The sequence below is a fragment of the Hibiscus syriacus genome, unplaced genomic scaffold, assembly GCF_006381635.1.
Source record: "Hibiscus syriacus cultivar Baekdansim isolate YM2019G1 unplaced genomic scaffold, ASM638163v2 tig00110462_pilon, whole genome shotgun sequence".
NCBI classification, from domain to species: Eukaryota; Viridiplantae; Streptophyta; class Magnoliopsida; order Malvales; family Malvaceae; genus Hibiscus; species Hibiscus syriacus.
In genome coordinates, this window is record NW_024062747.1 from 2,006,003 (window position 1) to 2,028,437 (window position 22,435).

The 22,435-nt window shown below is 31.8% G+C and overlaps 1 protein-coding gene across 1 annotated transcript; it reads left to right on the forward strand.

Annotated features, from left to right (window-relative positions):
• The first annotated feature begins 7,263 nt into the window (after positions 1-7,263).
• LOC120126843 (1-aminocyclopropane-1-carboxylate oxidase 3-like) lies at positions 7,264-8,110 on the forward strand. Its single transcript, XM_039144912.1, has 3 exons — positions 7,264-7,381; positions 7,482-7,708; positions 7,786-8,110. The coding sequence occupies exons 1-3, from the start codon at positions 7,277-7,279 to the stop codon at positions 8,108-8,110; spliced, it is 657 nt and encodes a 218-aa protein (XP_039000843.1). The 5' UTR covers positions 7,264-7,276.
• Positions 8,111-22,435: the final 14,325 nt, after the last annotated feature.

Below are 22,435 nucleotides of genomic sequence, written 5' to 3' on the forward strand. Positions count from 1 at the left end.
TTAGTTAATATCAGTCTGTCTTATTATTAAATTGCTAAACTTTCTGAATTATTAATATATCTTGTTCCTTTTATATCTGTTTATAGCATATGTTTGGATTTCATAGATATTTCTTTTAATAATTAGTTATAGGCTCGGGTTAGATCTAGTTAAATTTTTAGCTTTTTTAAAAAAATCAAGTTATAACATCCACCTCAAACTTGACTAGATTTGATATTTAAGTCTATATCCAATATGATCTAACTCAATATTTCTTTTTCCTTTCTTAAACCCCAAACAAAATTAGTTCATCATACCAATTGTTTTTCTTAATTTTAATTTATTTAATATTTTCTTCATTTCAAATTATTACATCTGTCATTATCATCTGATTGGAAGAAAATATATTAAATAAATTAAAATTAAGAAAAACCCTTCAATCAAATAGTGATACATGTGATAATTTGATTTAAAAATTAAATTTATTAAATAAATCAAATTTAAGATTAATTTTTTTAACTATCACGTCACAAATGACAGATGGCATGATTGATATACAGTTAAATAATCTTATTGATAAAAATAAAAGATCGATGGTAAAAATAGAATCTAATGATAATTAAGTTGTAATGGTTGTAGTTTACCCTAAAATAAAAGGGTGCGTAAACTCCGTGTAGGCTAATGGGTCAGCCACGGTACGTTGACAGTTAGGAATTCGTTTTACACGTTGAAATTTTAAATCTATTTTTTAAACGACCGTTGACTTGTAGAAATAGAATTTTAGTTCGACTCTGAAGATGATTTAAAATTTATTTTAGGATAAACTACAAATTTAGTATATAAACTATCAATTATATTTTGATTCAGCACCAAAACTTTCACTTATTTTAAAATCATACATAAAATGTACTTTTTGTTTCACTTTAGTATCTATTGTTAAAATCTTAATGAAATTGTTGCAGGTGGCATTTCTTATGGGTAAATATATCTTTTGTTACTTAACTATTTTTTCACTCCTATTTTGGTCACTAAAGTTTAAAATTTTTAATTTAACTATTCAACTTTCAAATTACTCATGTTTTAATCACTCTAATTTATTTTATTAATAATTTTTATGATGTGACATTTTTATCATTATTTTATTAATATATAATTAAAATAAAATAAAAAGAAATTTGGAAGTTAGAGTGATTAAATTATGAGTAATTTGAAAGTTAAGTAATTAAATTAAAAAAAATTAAACTTTAGTCACCAAAATAGGAGTCAAAAGATGATTGAGTGATGAATGATGTAATTTACCCATAAAAAGTACAATGTTTTAACAATTCCACAAAGTTTTTAATGGTGATATACCAAAACGAAACAAAAAGTAAATGTTATGCATGGTTTTGCAATAAATTGAAATTTATGTACTAAAAAAAACTATTAGTTTATATACTAAACATGTAATTTACCCTTTGATTTATTGTTAAAACTTGCAATTATAGCTTAACTGTTTCTTTTTATTATATCATTAAAGTAATCAGTTGTTTGGAGGTGTAATTTCATATTTAAATATTTTAATTTAATATATAAATTTGATTTTAATATTTATTTACGTATTGAAACTTAGTCTTTATGTTCAAATTGACATTCAAATTTACCTTTACAGTTTAAATTATTTCCAACAAATAATTTATTATACATATTAAATTTCATCAACAATCTGAATTTAATATCAATAGGTAAAATTTAAGTGTTTAATTAAATAATATATATATATATATCAAATTCTACACTAAAATCAATTTTGGGTACCAAAATATGATTACCCTAATTATTATTTTTTATTACATTATGTGATTATAATATTGTATCTATTTGAAAGATTTTTAATCATTTGACAATAAATATTCAAACATCTATATAAATATTGTGCTCGAACCAAGATTTTTAGGGATAACAAATATCTTTTTCACCACTGAGATCGTTTAATTCGTGTTATCCTAATCATTATTAATACCTCTAAAAAATTAATAAACAATTTTTTAGGAGGCCAGGGTGGGGATAATTTGGCAAGTACACGTTGGCAAAGTTGGTGAAGATAATCATAATCTTCTTTTTATGGGAAGAAACGTGAATTAAGACTTTTTTTTAATAATATTTCTTACTTTATTTGAATGGTGGGTGAAAATGAAACCAGTTTTTCATGGCAACACATTAACATTTTAAGCTCAACGATAAACTCAACATTAGAAGAATTTTTTGAACTATTATTATGTAAAGTTGCTAATGGTGGAAGTTTGACTTTGATTTTGATGGGTTATAAGGTTAATGGTAAATTATACTGGCTAATATTTCCGTCAATAAAATATTGAATTTTAAGTTTAGATGATGAAAAATCATTATTATTATTTTTTAATCTCTGAATATTAAAACAGGAAATGCCGAAGCTGAAAACACAACGTATAAGTGTAAAATAATACATGTAAGATTTATTTTTTTGGAATATTAAGGAGGCCAGAAGTCAGTACAAGAAGGATAATGTTTTAGATAAGGAGGACCAGGACAGTCCTTATACAAACAGTCGGTTATGTGCAACGGAGGAGACGGAAGAATACATAAGGAACCATTAAGGTTGGGAGCCATTTTGGCTATGGAATCAACACCAAAAATTTGCTTCACAACAAATTAGGGTGTAGTCTACCATCTAAGCCTTTCAGAATTATAAAACAATTAATAACTTTAAATACTCTGTACTTATAGAATAGTCACTTTGAAAATTATGAAAGTTTTTTTTACGTAAATGTAAGCAGTTAGTTTATTAAGAAATATAAAATATCACAAATTACAATAAATATTTACAACCATAAACGTAAGCAAAATACACAATTAGAATATTTTTTTATAACCCTTACACAATAAACTAATCACTCGATATCATAAACTAACTTTTATAAAAAAAAGGGTTAAAAACCTATCAGAAATCTCAAACAAAAGATCGATACAAACAAATCTCTTTGCATTTATAAATGAACCACAACAATGGATGAAATTATTAGAAAACCACTGACAATCGTAAATTAGAATCAAGCATCGTGAGATAATTATCTATGAACGCAAGTCGCGTACCCTAATCCAATTCAAGGTTCTAAAGCAAGAAATATCAACAAGATAACAAATAAGTAATATATTGATTAATCGAGGCGACGTCAAATCTAATTCTACAAAATTAAATGAAATAATAACCAAACAAAAAGTAGAAAAGACTAAAAACATGTAAAAAGAAACACTATACAAACATAATACAACGTGTCATAAAATAGAATAAAACGTGTTATAAATATAAAATTATTTAAAAAGTAAAAAAATCAAATAACATCAACAGCCGGCGACCAACCTTAAAGATAATGCAAAAGATAGCAAGTGACCGGCGCTAAAAATTCAAGAGAATCTGATATGAATATAAAACATTTAAATAACTTAGTATTACTTTAAATAAATATCGAAATATTTAGATAGAGAATTATCAAAGGAAGTGATTTATTAAATTAAGAGTAAAATAAATTATCCAAAAAAAAAAAAATAAATTAAGAGTAAAATATTTTATCATTTTCTGAATTCCGATTCCGTGAGATGGGGTAGGAACTTGGTATATGAATTGTGTAGGGACAAAATGCAACATATCATATGCGAGATTGGGATTTTAAGGAATACTTGCACGTGAACGAGGTCCATTTGTTGGAAATTAACCATTTTAATTACTTCTATTTATTGAAATAATTATTATTTGTATGCATTATGTAACTAGAAAATGATATTTCACTTTTTTTTTTGGTGTGGACGAAGGATCCTATTCACAGGAAGTATGAACTACTTGTATTACACATTTCATTCTTTTTTTGTTAAAACCTTAAGGTTATGGATGGATTTTTATTTACTTTTCATCTAATCTATTATTTTTTAATGAAAATGATAATTTATCATAAAATAAATTTAGATAACTACCAAATATAGTATTTTAAGAGTATTTTTAAGTTAGTTGAAATGAGTTTACAACTATAAAAACATTTAATGTTAATTTTTGAATTGATTCTGATTTAAGATGCGATTCCTAAATAATTTAAGATTTTATTATTTATGTTTATAAAAAAAAGGGTTCAAATAAAATCACTTTTATAAAATCTTAGAATTAGCTTTATTTGTAACGAAAATTACAGAACATAGAATACAGAATTTCAAAAATTATATTTAATTGAGTTTCATTCAATTTAAGGTTCGAACCCACATAAACTAAATCATCACAAACATCTTTAATCACTCGATTAGTTATTGAATCTCAAATTGACAATATGTTTTTATTTATAAAACAATTCATTGGAAGCCCATCAATGAATTCTGGACAACTTTTAAGGGCCACAAGGCCCTACAGTCCTATTGATGATATAATTCCAGACCTGCCTCAATAAACCCAATTGACCCAGTTATAATATTTTTTTAATAGTGTAAGGTGATTAGGAATATGTTTAGAATATTTATTAATTATTAATAATATATATATTTTTGAACGCAACTGCTCGACAGAACCTCTGTTGAAGAAAAAAAATGTAACCATTTACTTTACGTGAGCACCACCTGTCATTTCCCATCCGATTAGAGCCCCCAACCACTGCAAAGCCCATCACTCATCTTTCTCTTTCGTGTTAAAGATTGTTTATTGATTATTTATCATTTTTTTGGGTGTTTATTTCTTTGTGGTTTCTGATTTTTACTTGTGGGTTTTGTTTATCTAATGTAGTTTTTAAGTGGGATTGTTTTAATTATCTTTAAATATTTAGTTTTATAGCAGTATTTATTTAGTTGCAATGGTGGATTTTGTTATGAATTATACGTGATACTTAGTACATGGGATTACTGAGAACAATTTAAAATATAATATGCGAACTGCTATATTTTTACCTAATTTATGTGACCAAAATTCATTTTGACAACTTCAAATAAAGATATATTAAATCAAATTCTAGTTTTTTTAATCATTTTGTCATGCTGTTAATAATCTGACCATCTTAAACCAAGTTCTGGTTTTAAAAATCTGTTAATGCATATTGCTAACTCAACTCGTGGACTCCATGCGCATGATTTTCACGTGGGTTTTCCACCAAATAATCTAAGGTGATTATGAAATAATGTGTTAAAAAAATTATAATCATTAACAATACGCACATACCTTACAGACATAACTACTCGAACTCATGACTTTTAAAAGAAACAACATTGATTTTTACTATTAAAACCACTCGACGAGTTCTCACATGAGTGTTTTATTCTTCTCATGGTTTAAATATTCTAGGCAATGCAAGAAACCTGAACATTTCCCCTGCGTTTGACCAAATTACAAATAAATAGGATGAAAAACGAAATAAGTATTGCCTAATTCTTAAAATTTCATAAAATGAAATGATTAAGGGTTGAACGTTTAATTTTAAACATTATTACTGCGATGTCGTTTTTGACATTTATAAACAATGGTCAATGGATAGACTTGTTAATAGTACATGTGTATTCTAGCTCGAATCAATTGCATGAGATTATTCTAGCTTAAGCAAAGGTATTTGATTTGTGATTTTAAAAACAAAATAGTGTTAAATATCTGATGTAAAAAATATATATGTCATAATTTTATTCGTTCGACGATATTAATTTTTGTTAGATATGTAGGATGTGGGACATCCATAATTAAAAAAATATTGACAATGGTAAAGAAAAAATATTGTTTTCTTTTTCCTTATATAATATTTCACATCACACATTAAAACATATCTATTTTTCTCACGTTTTTGCCCCCAAGACGACGACGACCACATGGCGGCTAGCAATATGTAGAATGGTTTATTTCAATAAATATTGTAGTTCGTGCGCATGTAGGTTGTTGTTTTTCATATAATAATGATGTTAGAATTAAGGGTTGTTTGATAAAATAAAATGATTAAGTGTTGAATGATTTAATGGATTGAATGATTTAATGGTTTGAATGATTCAAAAGCTCTGTATGAATTGACTATGAATGTGACATGATGTTTGATAATGATTCTTAATGTACAATCTGAATTATGAATATTTTCATTTTATCTTCATAATGATTTACTGTATTATAAGATATGATTGTTTAATAAGACAACATGTGAAAAATAAGTATTATGATAAAATACCAGATGCTTAATGATTAAGAATGTACTTTAATGTTGAATCATTCAACAGTGTTTTGCTGTTTCATTCAGCATAGTCTTCATTCAGAGGTGAGAATCAAACACACTGAATGCTGAACGGTTAAACATTCAACGTTAATGATTCTATTAAGCAGTAAACAAACGGCCCCTTAATGACACATTAATTCAAATAAAACAAGATAAAATAGAAGCGTGCTGCCTAAAATTGAGTCAACATTTATCTATTCTAAAATTGATTTTTTTTTTACTTTTTATCATTTAATATTAAGGCCAAGAAACAAACCACAATTTTAAGTGGGAACGAGTATTAATTTTCGCAGTTTTGAAAGAAATTTTATTTGTAAAAGAAGTGGTTATCAATTTACTTTGGATGTTGGCTGATGTAGGGAACAAGGATCCGTTTTTGAATTTGACAACCCCAACATTAGCCCAAAAATTATAAGACAAACTTATAAGAATCAAGAATATTTGATCATCTTAACATAAAAATTATAAATAATTACTTAAAGTTATAAAATAATTATCCAATATGAAATTTTAGACAGACATTAAAGTAAAATTTAATTAAACTAACATTATAAAATATTTAACATTAATGTTTACATACTATTTTAATTTGATCATAACTTTTAGAAAGTATCTCTTAATATTTTAATATTATACAATTAATCTTAACCCATTTCCAATATTTGTTTCCTCCATCTTTCAAACTCATACATAAATTTTTAATCAACGTAAAATGATTATAATTTTTTTTTAAAAAATTAAAAAAATGAAAAATACTTTTCAAATGAAATGACATTGAGCCTAACCCAAACAGCATCTCCGTCCACTTTTAAATGAGTTTTTTTATTTAATTAATCATCCATAATTGTACTATTATTTTCCCATTTCCCTTCTTTCTTCGTTGAATTTGGCACTCCACCCTGAAACTTAAGACCCTTGGAAACCTCTATAAATACCCCCCACACCTTCATCAACTCTGCATCAACAAAATATAAGCTTTCTGCATAACACCCAAAGCAGAAGAGTGAGACTTTGAGAGATTTTCAACGTAAAAAAAGAAAAAAAGGAAAGCTCTGTAAAGAGAAATGGCGACTTTCCCAGTGATCAACCTAGAGAAGCTTAACGGCGAGGAGAGAGCAGCAACCATGGAGCAAATCAAGGATGCCTGTGAGAATTGGGGATTATTTGAGGTGTCTTCAAAAGCTACTTTAGCTTTTAATGCTTTCATGGTTGTTTCTGTCGTTTGTTGTGCTGATACAAAAATAACTGTTTCTTTTGTGGTTTTTTTAGCTCCTGCACCATGGGATTCCCCATGATTTATTGGACACTGTTGAAATATTGACGAAAAAGCATTACAAGAAATGCATGGAGCAGAGGTTTAAGGAATTGGTAGCAAGAAAGGCCCTTGAAGGTCTCCAGGCCGAGGTTACTGATATGGACTGGGAAAGCACATTCTTCTTGCGCCATCTCCCTGAATCTAACATGGCTGAAATCCCGGAGCTAACCGATGAATACAGGTATAAATACACACACATATTTAGTAGATGGGGATTGGTATGGAAAATAGTGGTTCAAATTGAAAAAAATAATGCAGGAAAGTGATGAAAGAATTTGCTCTGAGATTGGAGAAACTAGCCGAGGAGCTCCTGGATTTGTTGTGCGAGAATCTTGGACTGGAAAAAGGGTATTTGAAAAAGGCATTCCACGGGACAAGAGGTCCGACATTTGGAACCAAAGTTAGCAACTACCCGCCATGCCCGACACCGGATAAAATCAAGGGACTCCGGGCTCACACCGATGCCGGTGGCATCATCTTGCTGTTCCAAGACGCCCAAGTGAGTGGACTCCAGCTTCTTAAAGACGGGGAGTGGGTGGATGTTCCTCCTATGCGCCACTCCATTGTCATCAACCTCGGGTGAATCTCATGTCTTTTGATAGAAGAAACAAAAGAAATATAAAAAAAGGGAGTGGTCGGTCGCATGATTCTAAGCAAACGTATTTGGATTTGGGTGGAGTGAACTGCATTTTTATTTTTATCCATTTCCGAAGCCCAACCTTTGGTCCTGTGGAGTTACGTAGTAGGTTCTAGTTTTTAATAATAAAAGCAAAGCCCATATGAGAAAAGCACATGCATCTCCAATACAGAAGCTCAAATTGTTTCTTCTTCTTGGTTTTTTGCCCAGGTGACCTTCAAATGCAGCAATGAGATGGCCATATGTGAAATTGTCTTTAACGACGTTGGGACGATATAAGGAATCATCGTTATATCAAAGAGAAAACCAAGCATTCAACAAAGGAATCAATGTGGAACTAAAAGATCAAACATCTTTTTTGACCTCTATAAAGCTACAGATGATAAAAACGTATTAAACCACTGTAATCATAATTTGTTGCTGACGGAGTTTCACTTTTCATCTTTTGCAAAACCTTTAAGGGATCGTACATAAAGTCAGCCACCATGACTCAAATTTATAATAGATTCAACGCATCTTTAATTCTCTCTTTCGAGCCACAAAGGAAGATAACTCAAGGTTACTGGTGTTACCTTTGTCGTTAACATTTACTGATTTTCTAGCAACAATATTCAATATATTTAAATCACGCCAAACATTACGAATCAAAATAACGTCTATATATTGTTTGGAATTAGCATAACATCTTCAACTCATCATCTTTGGAAATGGTGTGTGCCACTATGGAATCACTGATAATAATATAAATGAATCTTACATTAATTAGATATTAATATTTTTATGTATTTGGAAATAAAGACAAGACTCGTTCATATATTTTATCAATGACTATTTGATTTATGTTTATGTTGGTGTTCGAAAGGCATATATTTTTTTTGGATTTTGTAAATATGATTTTTATGAAATTTTCATTTATTAGACTTTTATCTTTTTAATATTAAATCAAATTGATGAAAATATTAAGGGTAATTTTTCATATGTTGAGATTTTTATGAAAATCATTCTCTTCTTATTTTATGAATATGCCTATTCATTTTCTCTTTCATTCTTATACACATTAAAAAATATATTTCTTCCTTTTACTTTTTCTCCTTTCTCATTTTCGTTACTTTCATTCTCTTGAAAAGAGTAATTCACTTAAATTTCATTTTTTTAATTCATGCGTATGAAAATAAAAATATTATGTTAATTTAGAAGAGAAAAAAGCAACTTTCATTTTACGATTACACCGGTTATGAGAAAAATTATTTATAAAAGTAATAATCTTTATCGTAATTCAATAAACTTATCTTTATTTCTTACCGTTTATTTATTGGTTGACTTGTTATTAAAGTTTTTGTTTTAGAACACTGATTTTACGTACAATCATTAACTAAGACACAAAGTAGAATGCCTTATCTCGCACCCAAAACTAATTATATAAATAAAAATCAAATATCGATCCTATACATTAGTATGTTACATATATGTTTGATAAATGACTAATCAACTAGAATATCCGTAATCTGGATTCTTGCTAACGGTCGAAGATTGTATAAATAATGTAAACGAAGCTTAGAGTAATTTTCAATCATATATATACGCCTATTGTTGCGGAAGACGACTATCGGATAGAGCAAAATCGCAAAATGATAATTTGATAAAATAAAAATAAAGATAAAAAGAGACACAAAATTTACGTGGAAAACCCCTAAATAAATAGGGTAAAAACCACGGGCAACGGTAGAAGAATTTCACTATGAGAAAATAGGAATTACAACTTCTCTCGATCTACCAAGGAGAAAACAATGATAATTCTCTCTTAATAAAAAGGAGAAAACAACTCTCAAGAAACTCTATAAATTCTCTCTAATATTGGAAGAAAGCTAGAATGCTTTGGGATGGTTTTGAAGCTAAATGAGATAAGGGTATTTATAGCTAAATCTTAAGGACTTAATCTTGTAAATACCCTAAATTTTAGTGACTAGAGTTTGTAATTTGACCATATAAAAATAATAAAAAATTATGCACCTAATTTTCGGTGCCAATGTAACATCCCCAATCCGTATCCAACCCGAATACGAGTCAGAGATATTATATTGACTTTTAAAACACAACTCTTACAAATAATAGCAAAATACTTGAACTTATATTAAGAAAAATACAATAATATACATATATTAATACAAGTTTATCAAAATACTCAGAGCATACACAACTTAACCCTTTAGTTACATGCCAACATCCCTTTTCATAACAAAATGACCTACTGATTAAGTTGCTTCTGATCTGATAGTTGCAGGAGTAATGTTGTCCAGCTGCTTAACCTCGATCGTCTACTTTATCGGATCCTACGTGTGAAACACTCACACGCTAAGTCATCGACTTAGTGAGGCAATATAATAATAATATCAATAAATATAAAGTAATTGCCAAATTGGGATGGGTTGCAATGATAAGATGTATGTAAACAATGCAATAACCAGAACCATGTTTCTTACACATATACTTATCAAATTCACATTCATAAGTTCACCTTAGTAAGTTCATTAGCCCATGGTACCATAAAGAGAACCTAATGTATGTGAGTATTGTGAGGTTGTGTACTATGCTGTCACCACAGCTCATATAATTACACCGAAGTGCCACGTAGAATTGCACCAGAGTGCCGCGTAGAATTACACCGTAGTGCCATATAATAATGTCCATAAGGACCACATATCATTCCTTAAGAATCATATACATATACTAGGGATCAAGTATGTGTCTCACCAGACTTCACACATGTTCCAAAGAATACATATATATCCCGAAGAACCACATATCATTCCTTAAGAATCATATACATATGCCAAGGATCAAGTATGTGTCTCACCGAACTTCACACATGTTCCAAAGAATACATATATGTCCCGAAGGACCACATAGACATATTATTTTCATACCTTTATCACATAGTTCTCATTTACATAACATGGGCTTTCATAATTTGTATCGCGTAGACATATTATTTTCATACCTTTATCACATAACTCATATAACTTTTTCTTGCATATTCATGTCCCATAATGCATATGGTATGGATTCATGTCATATATCATAATATGAAATACTATCATGTATCAAAATATTGAATCTAGACTTATCACAAGTCTAGAACTGAATAAAATACATATTCATGCTATGCATATGCACTCACCTAGATTTCTTTGTCTTTCTCTCGATTGATCCTACTTGTTGATGGTTCCGAAACTCGTTTAGGCTCGATATCTACATAGTAATTCATTGATACTTATCAGTATACTAATTAATATATTCTAAACTATCATTTCTTAGGCTAAAAGAAAAGTCATTTTCATCTTTTAATGGAGGTATGCATCGATGCACTACACCATGCATCGATGCATAAATCCAAGTCGATGTTTGTATTTAATGGGGATGCATCGATGCACTCCTTATGCATCGATGCATAAATCCTATTCGATGTTTTCTTTTTAAATTAATGCATCGATGCACTGCATGTGCATCGATGCACCTTAAACAATTTCTGGGCTTTATCATCGATGCATCGGTGCACAATGAATGTGCATCGATGCACATTGCCCAGAATTGTCATTTTAGCACGAAAATATCTTCTTAGTCTACTTAACACTTTATATTTCCCCTCTTTATATATCCTTAACTTGCATACTCTTACTTAAACTAATTATTATCCATTCCATACTTTTTGAAACTTAAAAATCCAATTCTCCATGTAGAATTTAAGAATCTAACCCAAATTCCAACATGTTCTAATTTAAATTCTAACACCTCATACTTCTTAGTTAGCTTTATGTCAAGTCAAATCCCACTTCTAATTCTTATTAGGAACTCTAATCCAAGATTTCACTTTTCTACTTCCTTTCTTTGATTCTTCATATTCTCCTCATCTTATGGTTTTAAGATAATCTAAGCTTTCCTTAAGCTTAGTTATCAACTAAGGATCAATAAGAAACCTTAAATTCATCAAGAATTTAATCAATAAGAAAACTCACCTTTAGTTTGGTCTCTCGATGGAGAAGAAGAAGTGAAGAAGAAGAGAAATCTGGAAACTTTTGTTCTCTTCATTTGCCTTCCACGTGGATTTAAATATCCTCATCTAATATTTAATTATTTCCCCTATTAAAAGACTCCTTTACCCCTTTAGTTCCTCCTTCTTTGTTAATTGATCCTACACAATACATTCCCATTAAATCTTTCAACTATTCAATTTATCTACTTTGGTCATTGAATTTTATAATTTCACAATTTGATCACTAACCCGGTATGGAGGATGTTACAGCCAACCCATTTATTATTTTTGACTTTCTACAATCTCCCACTTGAAGATTTGATTGGAACAATAATATCTTCACACCATTCTTTCTACCTTGTACCATCATGTTGCTTACGTCTCTGACAGGCCACAGGAGGATCGACACCAAGTAAATTTATCAGTATTGATCACCTTCGTCATGAAATCTGCTATGTTGCATTTGGTATGAATTTTCTGCATATCTATCGTCCATTCTTCCACCTTTTCACGAATGAAATGGTACTGAACTCGTATGTGCTTTTTCCTTGAATGAAATGTTGGATTCCTTGCTAAATGCAAGGCGCTTTGACTGTCACAAAACAGAGAGACATACTCTTGATTGTGCCCAAGCTCCTCCAATAGCATCTTCAACCAAATTGCTTCTTTACTGGCTTGTGTAGCTGCTACATATTCTGCCTCTGTTGTGGATATAGCCACAACTGACTGTAATTTTGAAACCCAGCTTACAGCTCCACCAGCAACTTTGAACACATATCATGTAGTAGATTTGCTTTTTTCCAAATCTCCTGCATAGTCAGAATCTACATACCCATTGATTAGTAAGTTTGATCCTTCATAACATAATGCAACATTTGAGGTCCCTTTGATGTATCTCAGGATCCTCTTTATTGTATTCCAATGCTCTTTGCCTGGATTCGCCATGTACCGACTAACCACGACCACTGCTTGTGCAATGTCTGGTCTTGTGCATATCATAACGAACATTAAGCTTCCCACTGCTGATGCATACGGTACTCGAGACATCTCCATCCTCTCTTCTTCACTGCTAGGACTCATACTGGAGGATAATTTGAAGTTAATAGGAAGAGGGGTAGAAATTGGCTTACAATCTTGCATGTTAAATCGTGACAAGATTTTCTTCAAGTAATTCTTTTGTGAAAGCCAAATCTTCCTATTACTTCTGTCTCGGTGAATTTGCATCCCTAGAATCTTGTTTGCTGATCCCAAGTCCTTCATTTCAAATTCCCTAGCCAGTTGTGCCTTCAATTCTTCAATATGATCTTTGTTGGGTCTTGTAACCAACATGTCATCCACATACAACAACAATATAACAAAATCGTTATCACCAGACCTCTTGAAATAAGCAAAAGGGTCAGCATTAAGTCTGTTGTATCCAAGGCACATAATGAAGGAATCAAATCTTTTATACCAACACCTCAGCGCCTGCTTTAGACCGTACAGAGATTTGTTCAACCTGCAAACTAAGTTCTTCTTTTCGTCTTCTTCAAAACCTTCAAGCTGGAGCATATAAATCTCTTCTTCAAGATTTCCATGAAGAAAAACTGTTTTAACATCTAGTTGCTCTAGATGTAAGTTCAATGTAGCACACATTGCCAAAACTACTCGAATTGTTGTTAGTCGAACCACAGGAGAAAATATTTCATTGAAATCAATACCTTCCTTTTGAGCATATCCTTTGACCACCAGTCTTGCACGATACCTCTCAACTTGATCGTCACCATTTCGCTTGATTTTGAAGACCCATTTGTTACCAATTGGCTTCCTTCCTTGTGGTAGTGACACAAGGTCCCATGTATTATTTTTATGAAGGGCTTCAATTTCTTCTTGCATCGCCATCATCCACAGTGAAACATCTGAGCTGTTTATTGCCTCCTGGTATGTTGATGGCTCACCGTCCTCTGTTAAAAGGCAATATGCAATATTACCTTCTATAACATAATCTGAGTGCCAATTGGGACGTCTTCTCACACGATCTGATTGATGAGTTGTTGGAGTTTCAGAACTCTCTGGTTCTTGTTCATCATGTGCTGGTTCTGCTTCAGAATAATCTCATTGTTCAACCTCCTTTTCCACATGTATCTATGTAGTCTCTGACTTTTCAGCGCTATCATCATATTCTTTTATTTGTAGTTTATCTTCTACAAAGATAACATCCCTTCTGATGATCACTTTGCGGACAGTAGGATCCCACAAGCGATACCCCTTTACACCATCAACATACCTCAAGAATTTGTATTTCCTGGATTTTGGATCCAACTTTGAAATTTTTTGGGCGTTGTACATCACGTACACAATACTTCCAAATACATGGAGGTTTGAATAATCAACTGGTTTACCAGTCCACATCTCCATTGGTGTCTTCAGCTCTATTGTAGTTGATGGAGCTCGATTCACCAAATAACAGGCGGTATTGACTGCTTCTGCCCAGAATGACTTTTCTAGGCATGCGTCTCTCAACATTGATCTAGTTCTTTCTAATAAGGTTTTGTTCATCTGCTCTGCCACTCCATTTTGTTGAGGAGTGTTCGCCACTGTGAACTGTCTTTTGATGCCTTCTTTCTTGCAAAAGTCATCAAATTCTTCGCTTGTTTATTCTCCTCCATTATCTGTTTTGAAACACTTGATCTTATTTCCAGAATCAAGTTCCACCCGCGCTTTGAAGTTTTTGAAAGTTGAAAACACGTTTGACTTCTTCTTAATAGGGTACACCCAACATCTCCTGGAGTAGTCATCAATAAATGAGACAAAGTATTTTGCTCCGCCTAGGGATGTAACTGGTGCTTGCCATACGTCAGAGTGAACCAATTCTAGAACACTTTTGCCTCTAGAATTTGATGTGTTGAATTTCAACCGGTGCTGCTTACTTGTTATGCAATGCTCACACAAAGTAAGTGATACATTCGTTAAGCCTGGAAGTAGCTTTTGCTCCACAAAGACTTTCATTCCTTGTTCTGACATGTGTCCAAGTTTCTGATGCCATAGCATTGCAGAACCTGAACTACATGAGGCAACAGAGGCTTCTGCTTCTAGCAAAGTCTCTCCCTTCAGCATGTACAAGTTTGCTGCTATCTTTTCGCCTTTCAGCACCACAAGCGCTCCACGGAACACCTTCATGATTTTTTTTCGTGTTTCAATCTTGCTTGCATTATTATCCAACAATCCATAGGATAATAAATTTTTCTTCATGCCTTTCACGTGCCGCACATCTCGAACAACTTTAATTGTTCCATCATACATCTTCAATTTGATGGTTCCAACGCCAACGATCTCTAAGGCATGATCATTGCAACTATACACAGATCCTCCTGAGACAGGTTCATAATGATGGAACCATTCTCTTCTTAAGGTCATGTGATATGTTGCTCCTTAATCAATGAGCCATATATCTGCAAATCTTTTTCTGCCTTCCACGGTGGTTGACGCTTCACAGCATAGAGCATCTCCATCATCTGAAGTGTTTGCGGTATTGCCTTGTGGTTTGAAGTTTTTATTTAGACTCCAACAATCCTTCTTCAAGTGACCCTTCTTTCCACAGTTGTAGCACTTTAAATTCTTCTTGTTTCTCGACTTCGATCTACCATGTTTGTGACTGTTGCTTTGGTCACGTTCTGTTGATCTCCCTCTCATCGTTGTCATCGTTGTTAACGCTTCTGCTTGTTGCAGATTTACTTGTCTGTCTTCTTTGTTCTTGCGCCGATTTTCTTCTTGTAGAACAGCAGCTGCAACGTCATCGAAGACTAGACTGGTGACATTTGATCATACGAATCCGATAGACTTTAAAGTAGAAGTTCAGCACGTTTTTGTTCTCCTATTTTACAGCTTAAAGATGTAAGCTGAGAAAATAAAGTGTTCAGTGTATTTAAGTACTCCGTCACTGAAGTAGATTCTGGCATACGGAGAGTGTACAATTTTCTCTTAAGGAAAATTTTATTGTGCATCGATGTGGCCTCGTACAGTTTGGCGAGATGATCCCCATATCTCCTTAGCTGTCTTTTTCTCCTCGATGCTTGACAATACTTCATCTGCTAATGCTAGATGAAAGTTTGCCATAGCATTTCCTTCCATTTCGATCCATTTGCTGTCATCTGCAAAATCAATCGGCCTTTTTACTGATAGCCGCTAGACACCCGTCTTTCCTCAGGATGGCCTTCATCTTTAATTTCCACAATGAGAAATTTCTCCCATTGAACTTTTCAATATCAAATTTCGTTGCCATAGCTTCTTTTACGGATAGCTCCCACTATTTCACTATCGTGAATAGTTCTCTGGAACCTTCAAAGAATGAGTAATAACTTCTTACTTTCTTATGTTGGAGGATCCACCTTTTGGTGGCAACCACAAAGACAATAAGCAGATATTACACACTCTAATCTAGCTCGGATACCAATTGTTGCGGAAGACGGCTATCGGATAGAGCAAAATCGCAACTGATAATTTGAGAAAATAAAAATGAAGATAAAAAGAGACACAAAATTTACGTGGAAAACCCCTAAATAAAATAGGGTAAAAACCACAGGCAACGGTAGAAGAATTTCACTATGAGAAAATAGGAATTACAACTTCTCTCGATCTACCAAGGAGAAAACAATGATAATTCTCTTTTGATAAAAAGGAGGAAACAACTCTGAAGAAACTCTCTAAATTCTCTCTAATATTGGAAGAAAGCTAAAATGCTTTGGGATGATTTTAAAGCTAAATGAGATAGGGTATTTATAGCTAAATCTTAAGGACTTAATCTTATAAATACCCTAAATTTTAGTGACTAGAGTTTGTAATTTGACCATATAAAAAAAAAAAAATTATGCACCTAATTTTCGGTGCCAACCCATTTATTATTTTTGACTTTCTACACCTATTAGTAGGAGGTACAGGTCAGGTTGTGTTTTAAAATTGTTAAGTTCATATAATTTCGAGTTTAAAAATAATTTTTAAATTTAGAATTATTTTAGATTGAGAAACATTTTAAGTTTTAATATAGACTTATGTGAGTTTAGCTCAGAATTGAACAAACACGTATCTAATTGGATAATCGTTGTATATCCCACCAGGAACGAGTAGGAAATTTGAAGAAATATATCACTAACCGAAGTCAAGTGCAGTGTAGGCATATGAGAATAGAAGAAGCAAGAAGTGACAAGAAACCAACTGGACATGTCGGCCTCCTGCTTGATTCCATTTCTCATTATTAACTCTAATGCCAAAATGGAACTTGTTGAACTCTAAAGCAGACCTAATAATCAAATAACTGCTCGTCAGAGTTGAAAGAAAAATCCAAGTCCGAATGGCCCTGGCCTTAACTTTGGAACCTACAAGTGCTTCAACTTTGGCCCATAATCATTCGGCAAAGCTATGACACATCTGTGCTTCCAAAACTTGGATTTCTGGAGAACTTTCTCTTATAAAGAGAAGAAGAAAACAATAAATAATTGAACAAGAGAGCGTTAGTGATGCAAAGTTCCAGCTGTGTTGGGCATTCATATATGCATCTTTGGAAGCTGGCTTTTACGATCTATGGAAGTGAGCAATTTGCTGTTATTTCTATATGGATTTCAAAGTCAAGTCTTGTCATTTGTTACTGTGGAAATACTATGCTTAAGTTCCATCTTTAAAGAATTTATGTTCAGATCACCATTATTTGGCATAATAAGCTGACCCAGCAAGACCAAAAGAGAGGTTTTACATCAACAATTGCTTCAATTTATATACTAAAAGATGAGTCAAATCCCATTTCCCAATAGATAGTATGAGTTAGTATTTAGCAGAGCAACAATAGATTAGATACATACAAATTTTGATGAGAAAAATGTCTTTATGTTGCCTGCTCTGCAAATTTCTGGCTGTTTACAGATGAAAACGAAAGGTTTCCCTCCGGTCGTCAGTCCATAAATAATAACAATAAAAAATAATGAAATTTAAACTTTGAAATCAAAATAGGATTTGGGCACCCTGACAGTAAGTAGGGAGGAATGAGAATAAATATAAACGTGAAGTGGGGTGTGAGTAATAAATGGGTGACGTGAGAATGGAAGGTAATTATGACTATTCATAAATAGCTGCAAATGCTTGGTAGGTGGCCTTGCTTAATAGCTGCTCTCTCTCACCAATGCAATGTCACAGCTTTGAAATCATTTTAACTCTCAGCCTCATAGCAACAAACCATGACGACTAGCCTGTTTCAGAAATTCAAAGCATCGATACACCAAACACATGCTGCCATTGCCAGAACATTCAATGACCATCTCCTTGCAATGCCATTGCATGGGGTGACCCTTAGAGAAAGCATGTGGGGGATGAAGTAGAAGTAATAAATAAGAAGGGGGCCATCTGAGATTGACTTAACAATGCAAACACTTCTCCGTTTTCAGACAGTCGCAGTTAACATACCTGCATATATATATAAGACATGGGAATTAGGGAATTAAGAGTGCCTTTTTTTTTTACTTTTATACGAGTTTGGAAAAATGCAGAGAGGGACAAAAAGGATGGTCAAATAAGGTGCAACATTGCTGCCACACTCCTATTTGTAGCTTAAGACTCCTAGGGTTTTGTTTTCGTTACATCCCTTTCTCTTTCTCTCTCTCCATAAGCAGCAGCAACAAAGGAAGAAGAATGCAGAGAGATCCGAATAAGATAAACTACATTGATAGTCACTGAATTTTTAAAACCCTAATTTTAAAACTTGTATTTATAATTTTTAAACTTTTAATACACTTTTGTTAGTTGTCTCTAATAAATATTGACATGACATATTAAAATTTTCTTTAAAAACCCTAATTTTCTAATTTGAGAGTCATCGCAAAGATCGAGTTTCTAATGAATGGATTGGTTGTTGATTAATTTCAACGGTGAAAAGACTTTATTTAATAAAAAAATTATATAATTTGATTTAAAGTTTAATTGATAGTTGATAGTGACTGATAAAAAAGTTTTAACTTTTAGTTTCTATTAGGATTTGAAGATATTGAATTTTTTTTTGATAAGTTTAAATTAAAAAAAAGAAAGAGAATAGAAAGAATAATTGTAATAGTTTGATGATTTTTTAACCATAGTAACCACCAAATAATGACAAAAATAACACGTAAGGAGGCGATGATTTAATCAAAACTAAAAAGCTAAAAAAAAATCAATATGTCCTTGTTAACTGTTGGATCAACTTGCAGTCAAAATATGTTCATATTATGCTCAAATGAAGTCTTCCTATTATTGGGATTGACAACGATCGCTCTATTCATCAAAAATTCAATCCTTACGATGAAATTAATTTTTTTAGGAAGATGACTTTAACATGTCACATCAATATTTTTTTAACAACGACTAAGAAAGTTAATGTAATGAAAGCAAATAAAATGTTTAAAAATTATAATTCAAGTTTTAAAAATTCGATGATCAAAATAAGTGTATTAAAAGTTCAATGACTGCTAGCGTAGTTTACTCTAAGCTTTATAGTAATAGGCGGGTGCGTCAAGAATTTTATGTAAATATATATATTCACATCCCAAATTCAAAGTTAAAAATAGTGTTCGGTGAATTGGTGGTATTCTTTGTGATTCATATAGTAAAATCTTAATGTCATTCTCTGAGTCTATTGGACCGGGACCTCCCATTCTAGCTGAGCTAGAGGTAATTATGTTCGGTCTAAACATGTTCTTTTCTTCAACTTTTAGTAGGAGTTCTAAGCTAATTTTGAAGAGTGACTGCAAGAAAGCAATGAATTGGATTTTCGTTTCGAGTGAGTGCACCGTTTCATTTTATGCTATTTTGAAAGACATTTTGACAGTGATTATGGAAAAATCAGTTATCTTGCGTTTTGTTAGTCAAAGTTGCAATACTTTGGCGGATGGTTTGGCAAAACAAGGGATTGGCTAATGCCTGAAGCATGTTTCTTTTAGTTATTATCGATGGTGTAGTAGGATGTATTTTATGTTTTATTATGTTGTACTTGGACTATTAATTTATATATAATAGATGAGGTACTATTTTTCTTCTTCTGCTACTTATTGATATATTCTTCCATATATCGATAAGTTTAATGAAGTTTTTAATGAGACTTTCAATTTCTATAAAAAAAAGTTTTAGCTTTAATAAATCAAATCAATAAATCTTTATAATCAAGAATTTTATGTGAATATAATTGTCATAGTCTAAAGTCGGAGCTAGAAGTTATTTCATCAAATTTAGGGGTGGCCTTTTAAATTAGAAAAGATTATATTGAACCATTAAACTATTACTATAAGTTATGGTTAACTAGTAGTATAATATAAAATGAGAATAAAATATATATCATTTTTCTATTTATCAATGCTAAAAATCTATAATAAATAAATAAATAAATTATTCATTCACTTAAATTCAATTATCGGGATAAAATTGGGTCGAAGTTCAGTTCGAAACATATATGGGTAAATTAAATTCGGATTGCTTTCATTTCAGGCTACTTTATGTTCGGATATTTCGGGTTTCAGATCAATTTTGGGTCATCTTGTTCAGGTCTATATTAGGTCTTGGATTGGTTAAATCAGTTCGGGTAATCAGATACGGGTCAAATTTGTTAGGTCTTTATTATACTCCATCTGTTCCATAATTCGTATCTTATATTGACTATGCACATAGTTTTAAGAGATATATTTGACCAAGGGAAATGACAAAAGTATCCCTAAAAAGTGATTGATATATTTAATAGATTTATTTTGATAGGTATAAAAGAGTGGAATATATAAGGATAAAATAGTAAATATAAGTATTTTTGTTTGTTGAATTTTCTAATATCACATTTTTTAAATATATAGGACAATATTAAAAATCAAATGGAATAATTAACCGGAGTTCAAATTAAATATTAGTTAAAATATACGTAATGGTAAATCTTCGTTCAATGTAACTGTGAAGGGTCAAAAGCTGTAAATTAAGTATTATTTAATTTCCTAACAAAGTAAAAAAAACATTCTTTAATTTCAAAGGAATAATCAAGAAGAGGTAAAAGAGTGCATTTAATTAACAAAACAAACCCTTATTATAAATCTAAATATTTCATTATGTTGTTTGAAAACGACACAGCAACCAAATCCGTTGTTATTACTTTGATAAACTTCCGGGCCACAAGCCAGAGGCTGTATATAAATAGGTAAGCCTAACGAGCTTTTTTCTCATCTTTCATGGCACTGTTCCTCTTCCTCCATAGCCATTTTGTACTGATCAGTCCCAAGGCCGCCATTTTCTACTGATCAGTCCAAAGGCCGCCATTTTCTACTGATCAGTCCAAAGGCCTTAACCCTTCTTCATTGGCTTTCCCAGCCATAAGCTCCTCCTATCTATGACTCGACGACGGCAATGCCCGTTGCCACTCTCAGTCATGGACCTGATTCGTCCACCGGGTCGAAACCACAGATTATTTGTGTTGTAAAATTCGTGGCGATATCTCTCCTGAGCTTATTATTCTTACATCTTTTCTTCTTTTTTCTCAGCCCTTGGATGATCATTTAAGTTTTCTTGACCTTGCAAGACCGTAAGCGATACAATTTCGGCATCGACCGGTTTCGAAATTCTTAAGAGATTCCGAACATAAGAATTATGTCAAGGGTTCGAGAAAATTCTTATTGATATACTATCCCTCCTGAGCTATTTCTTCTCCTTCCTTGTATCTTCTGGTCTCATCTCTCTTTAACTTAGTTAGGGTTGGCTTCCACCATATCTATGGAGTAAATTTGTTTAAAATATTTGTTTTAGAAATAATAAAGTAACTTTTTTATATGAGTACACTCTATGTACGTATAGTATGTCCCGCGTACGTGTTTGTTCTTAAAAATTATGTATTTACCAGCACTAATAATCTAATATTATAGTTTCCTTTTGATTCTTGTACAAATTCTTTGAATACATGCTCTTATAATGAGCTTGGAAATTAAGCATAGTTGTATTCTAAGAATAATTGAAAGAGTTGTAGATCACAAAACTGGAATGCCATTGTATATTATGTTTGAAAGGGATAGGATGATTCAACCAAACTAAACTCGAGTTAAGCTTATTTGCATAACATTAGTGTTCTGTTTTCAGATGCCACGCAACACAAGCAAGTTGGTTTTCAGACAATAATTTTACATGCGAAACTGCTGTTTTGGGGCATACTAACCACGTGAAGTGGACTAGTGTTCTATCAACAACCGCCGTGGGATTTGTCCAGGATAATTTCCTAGGATTCC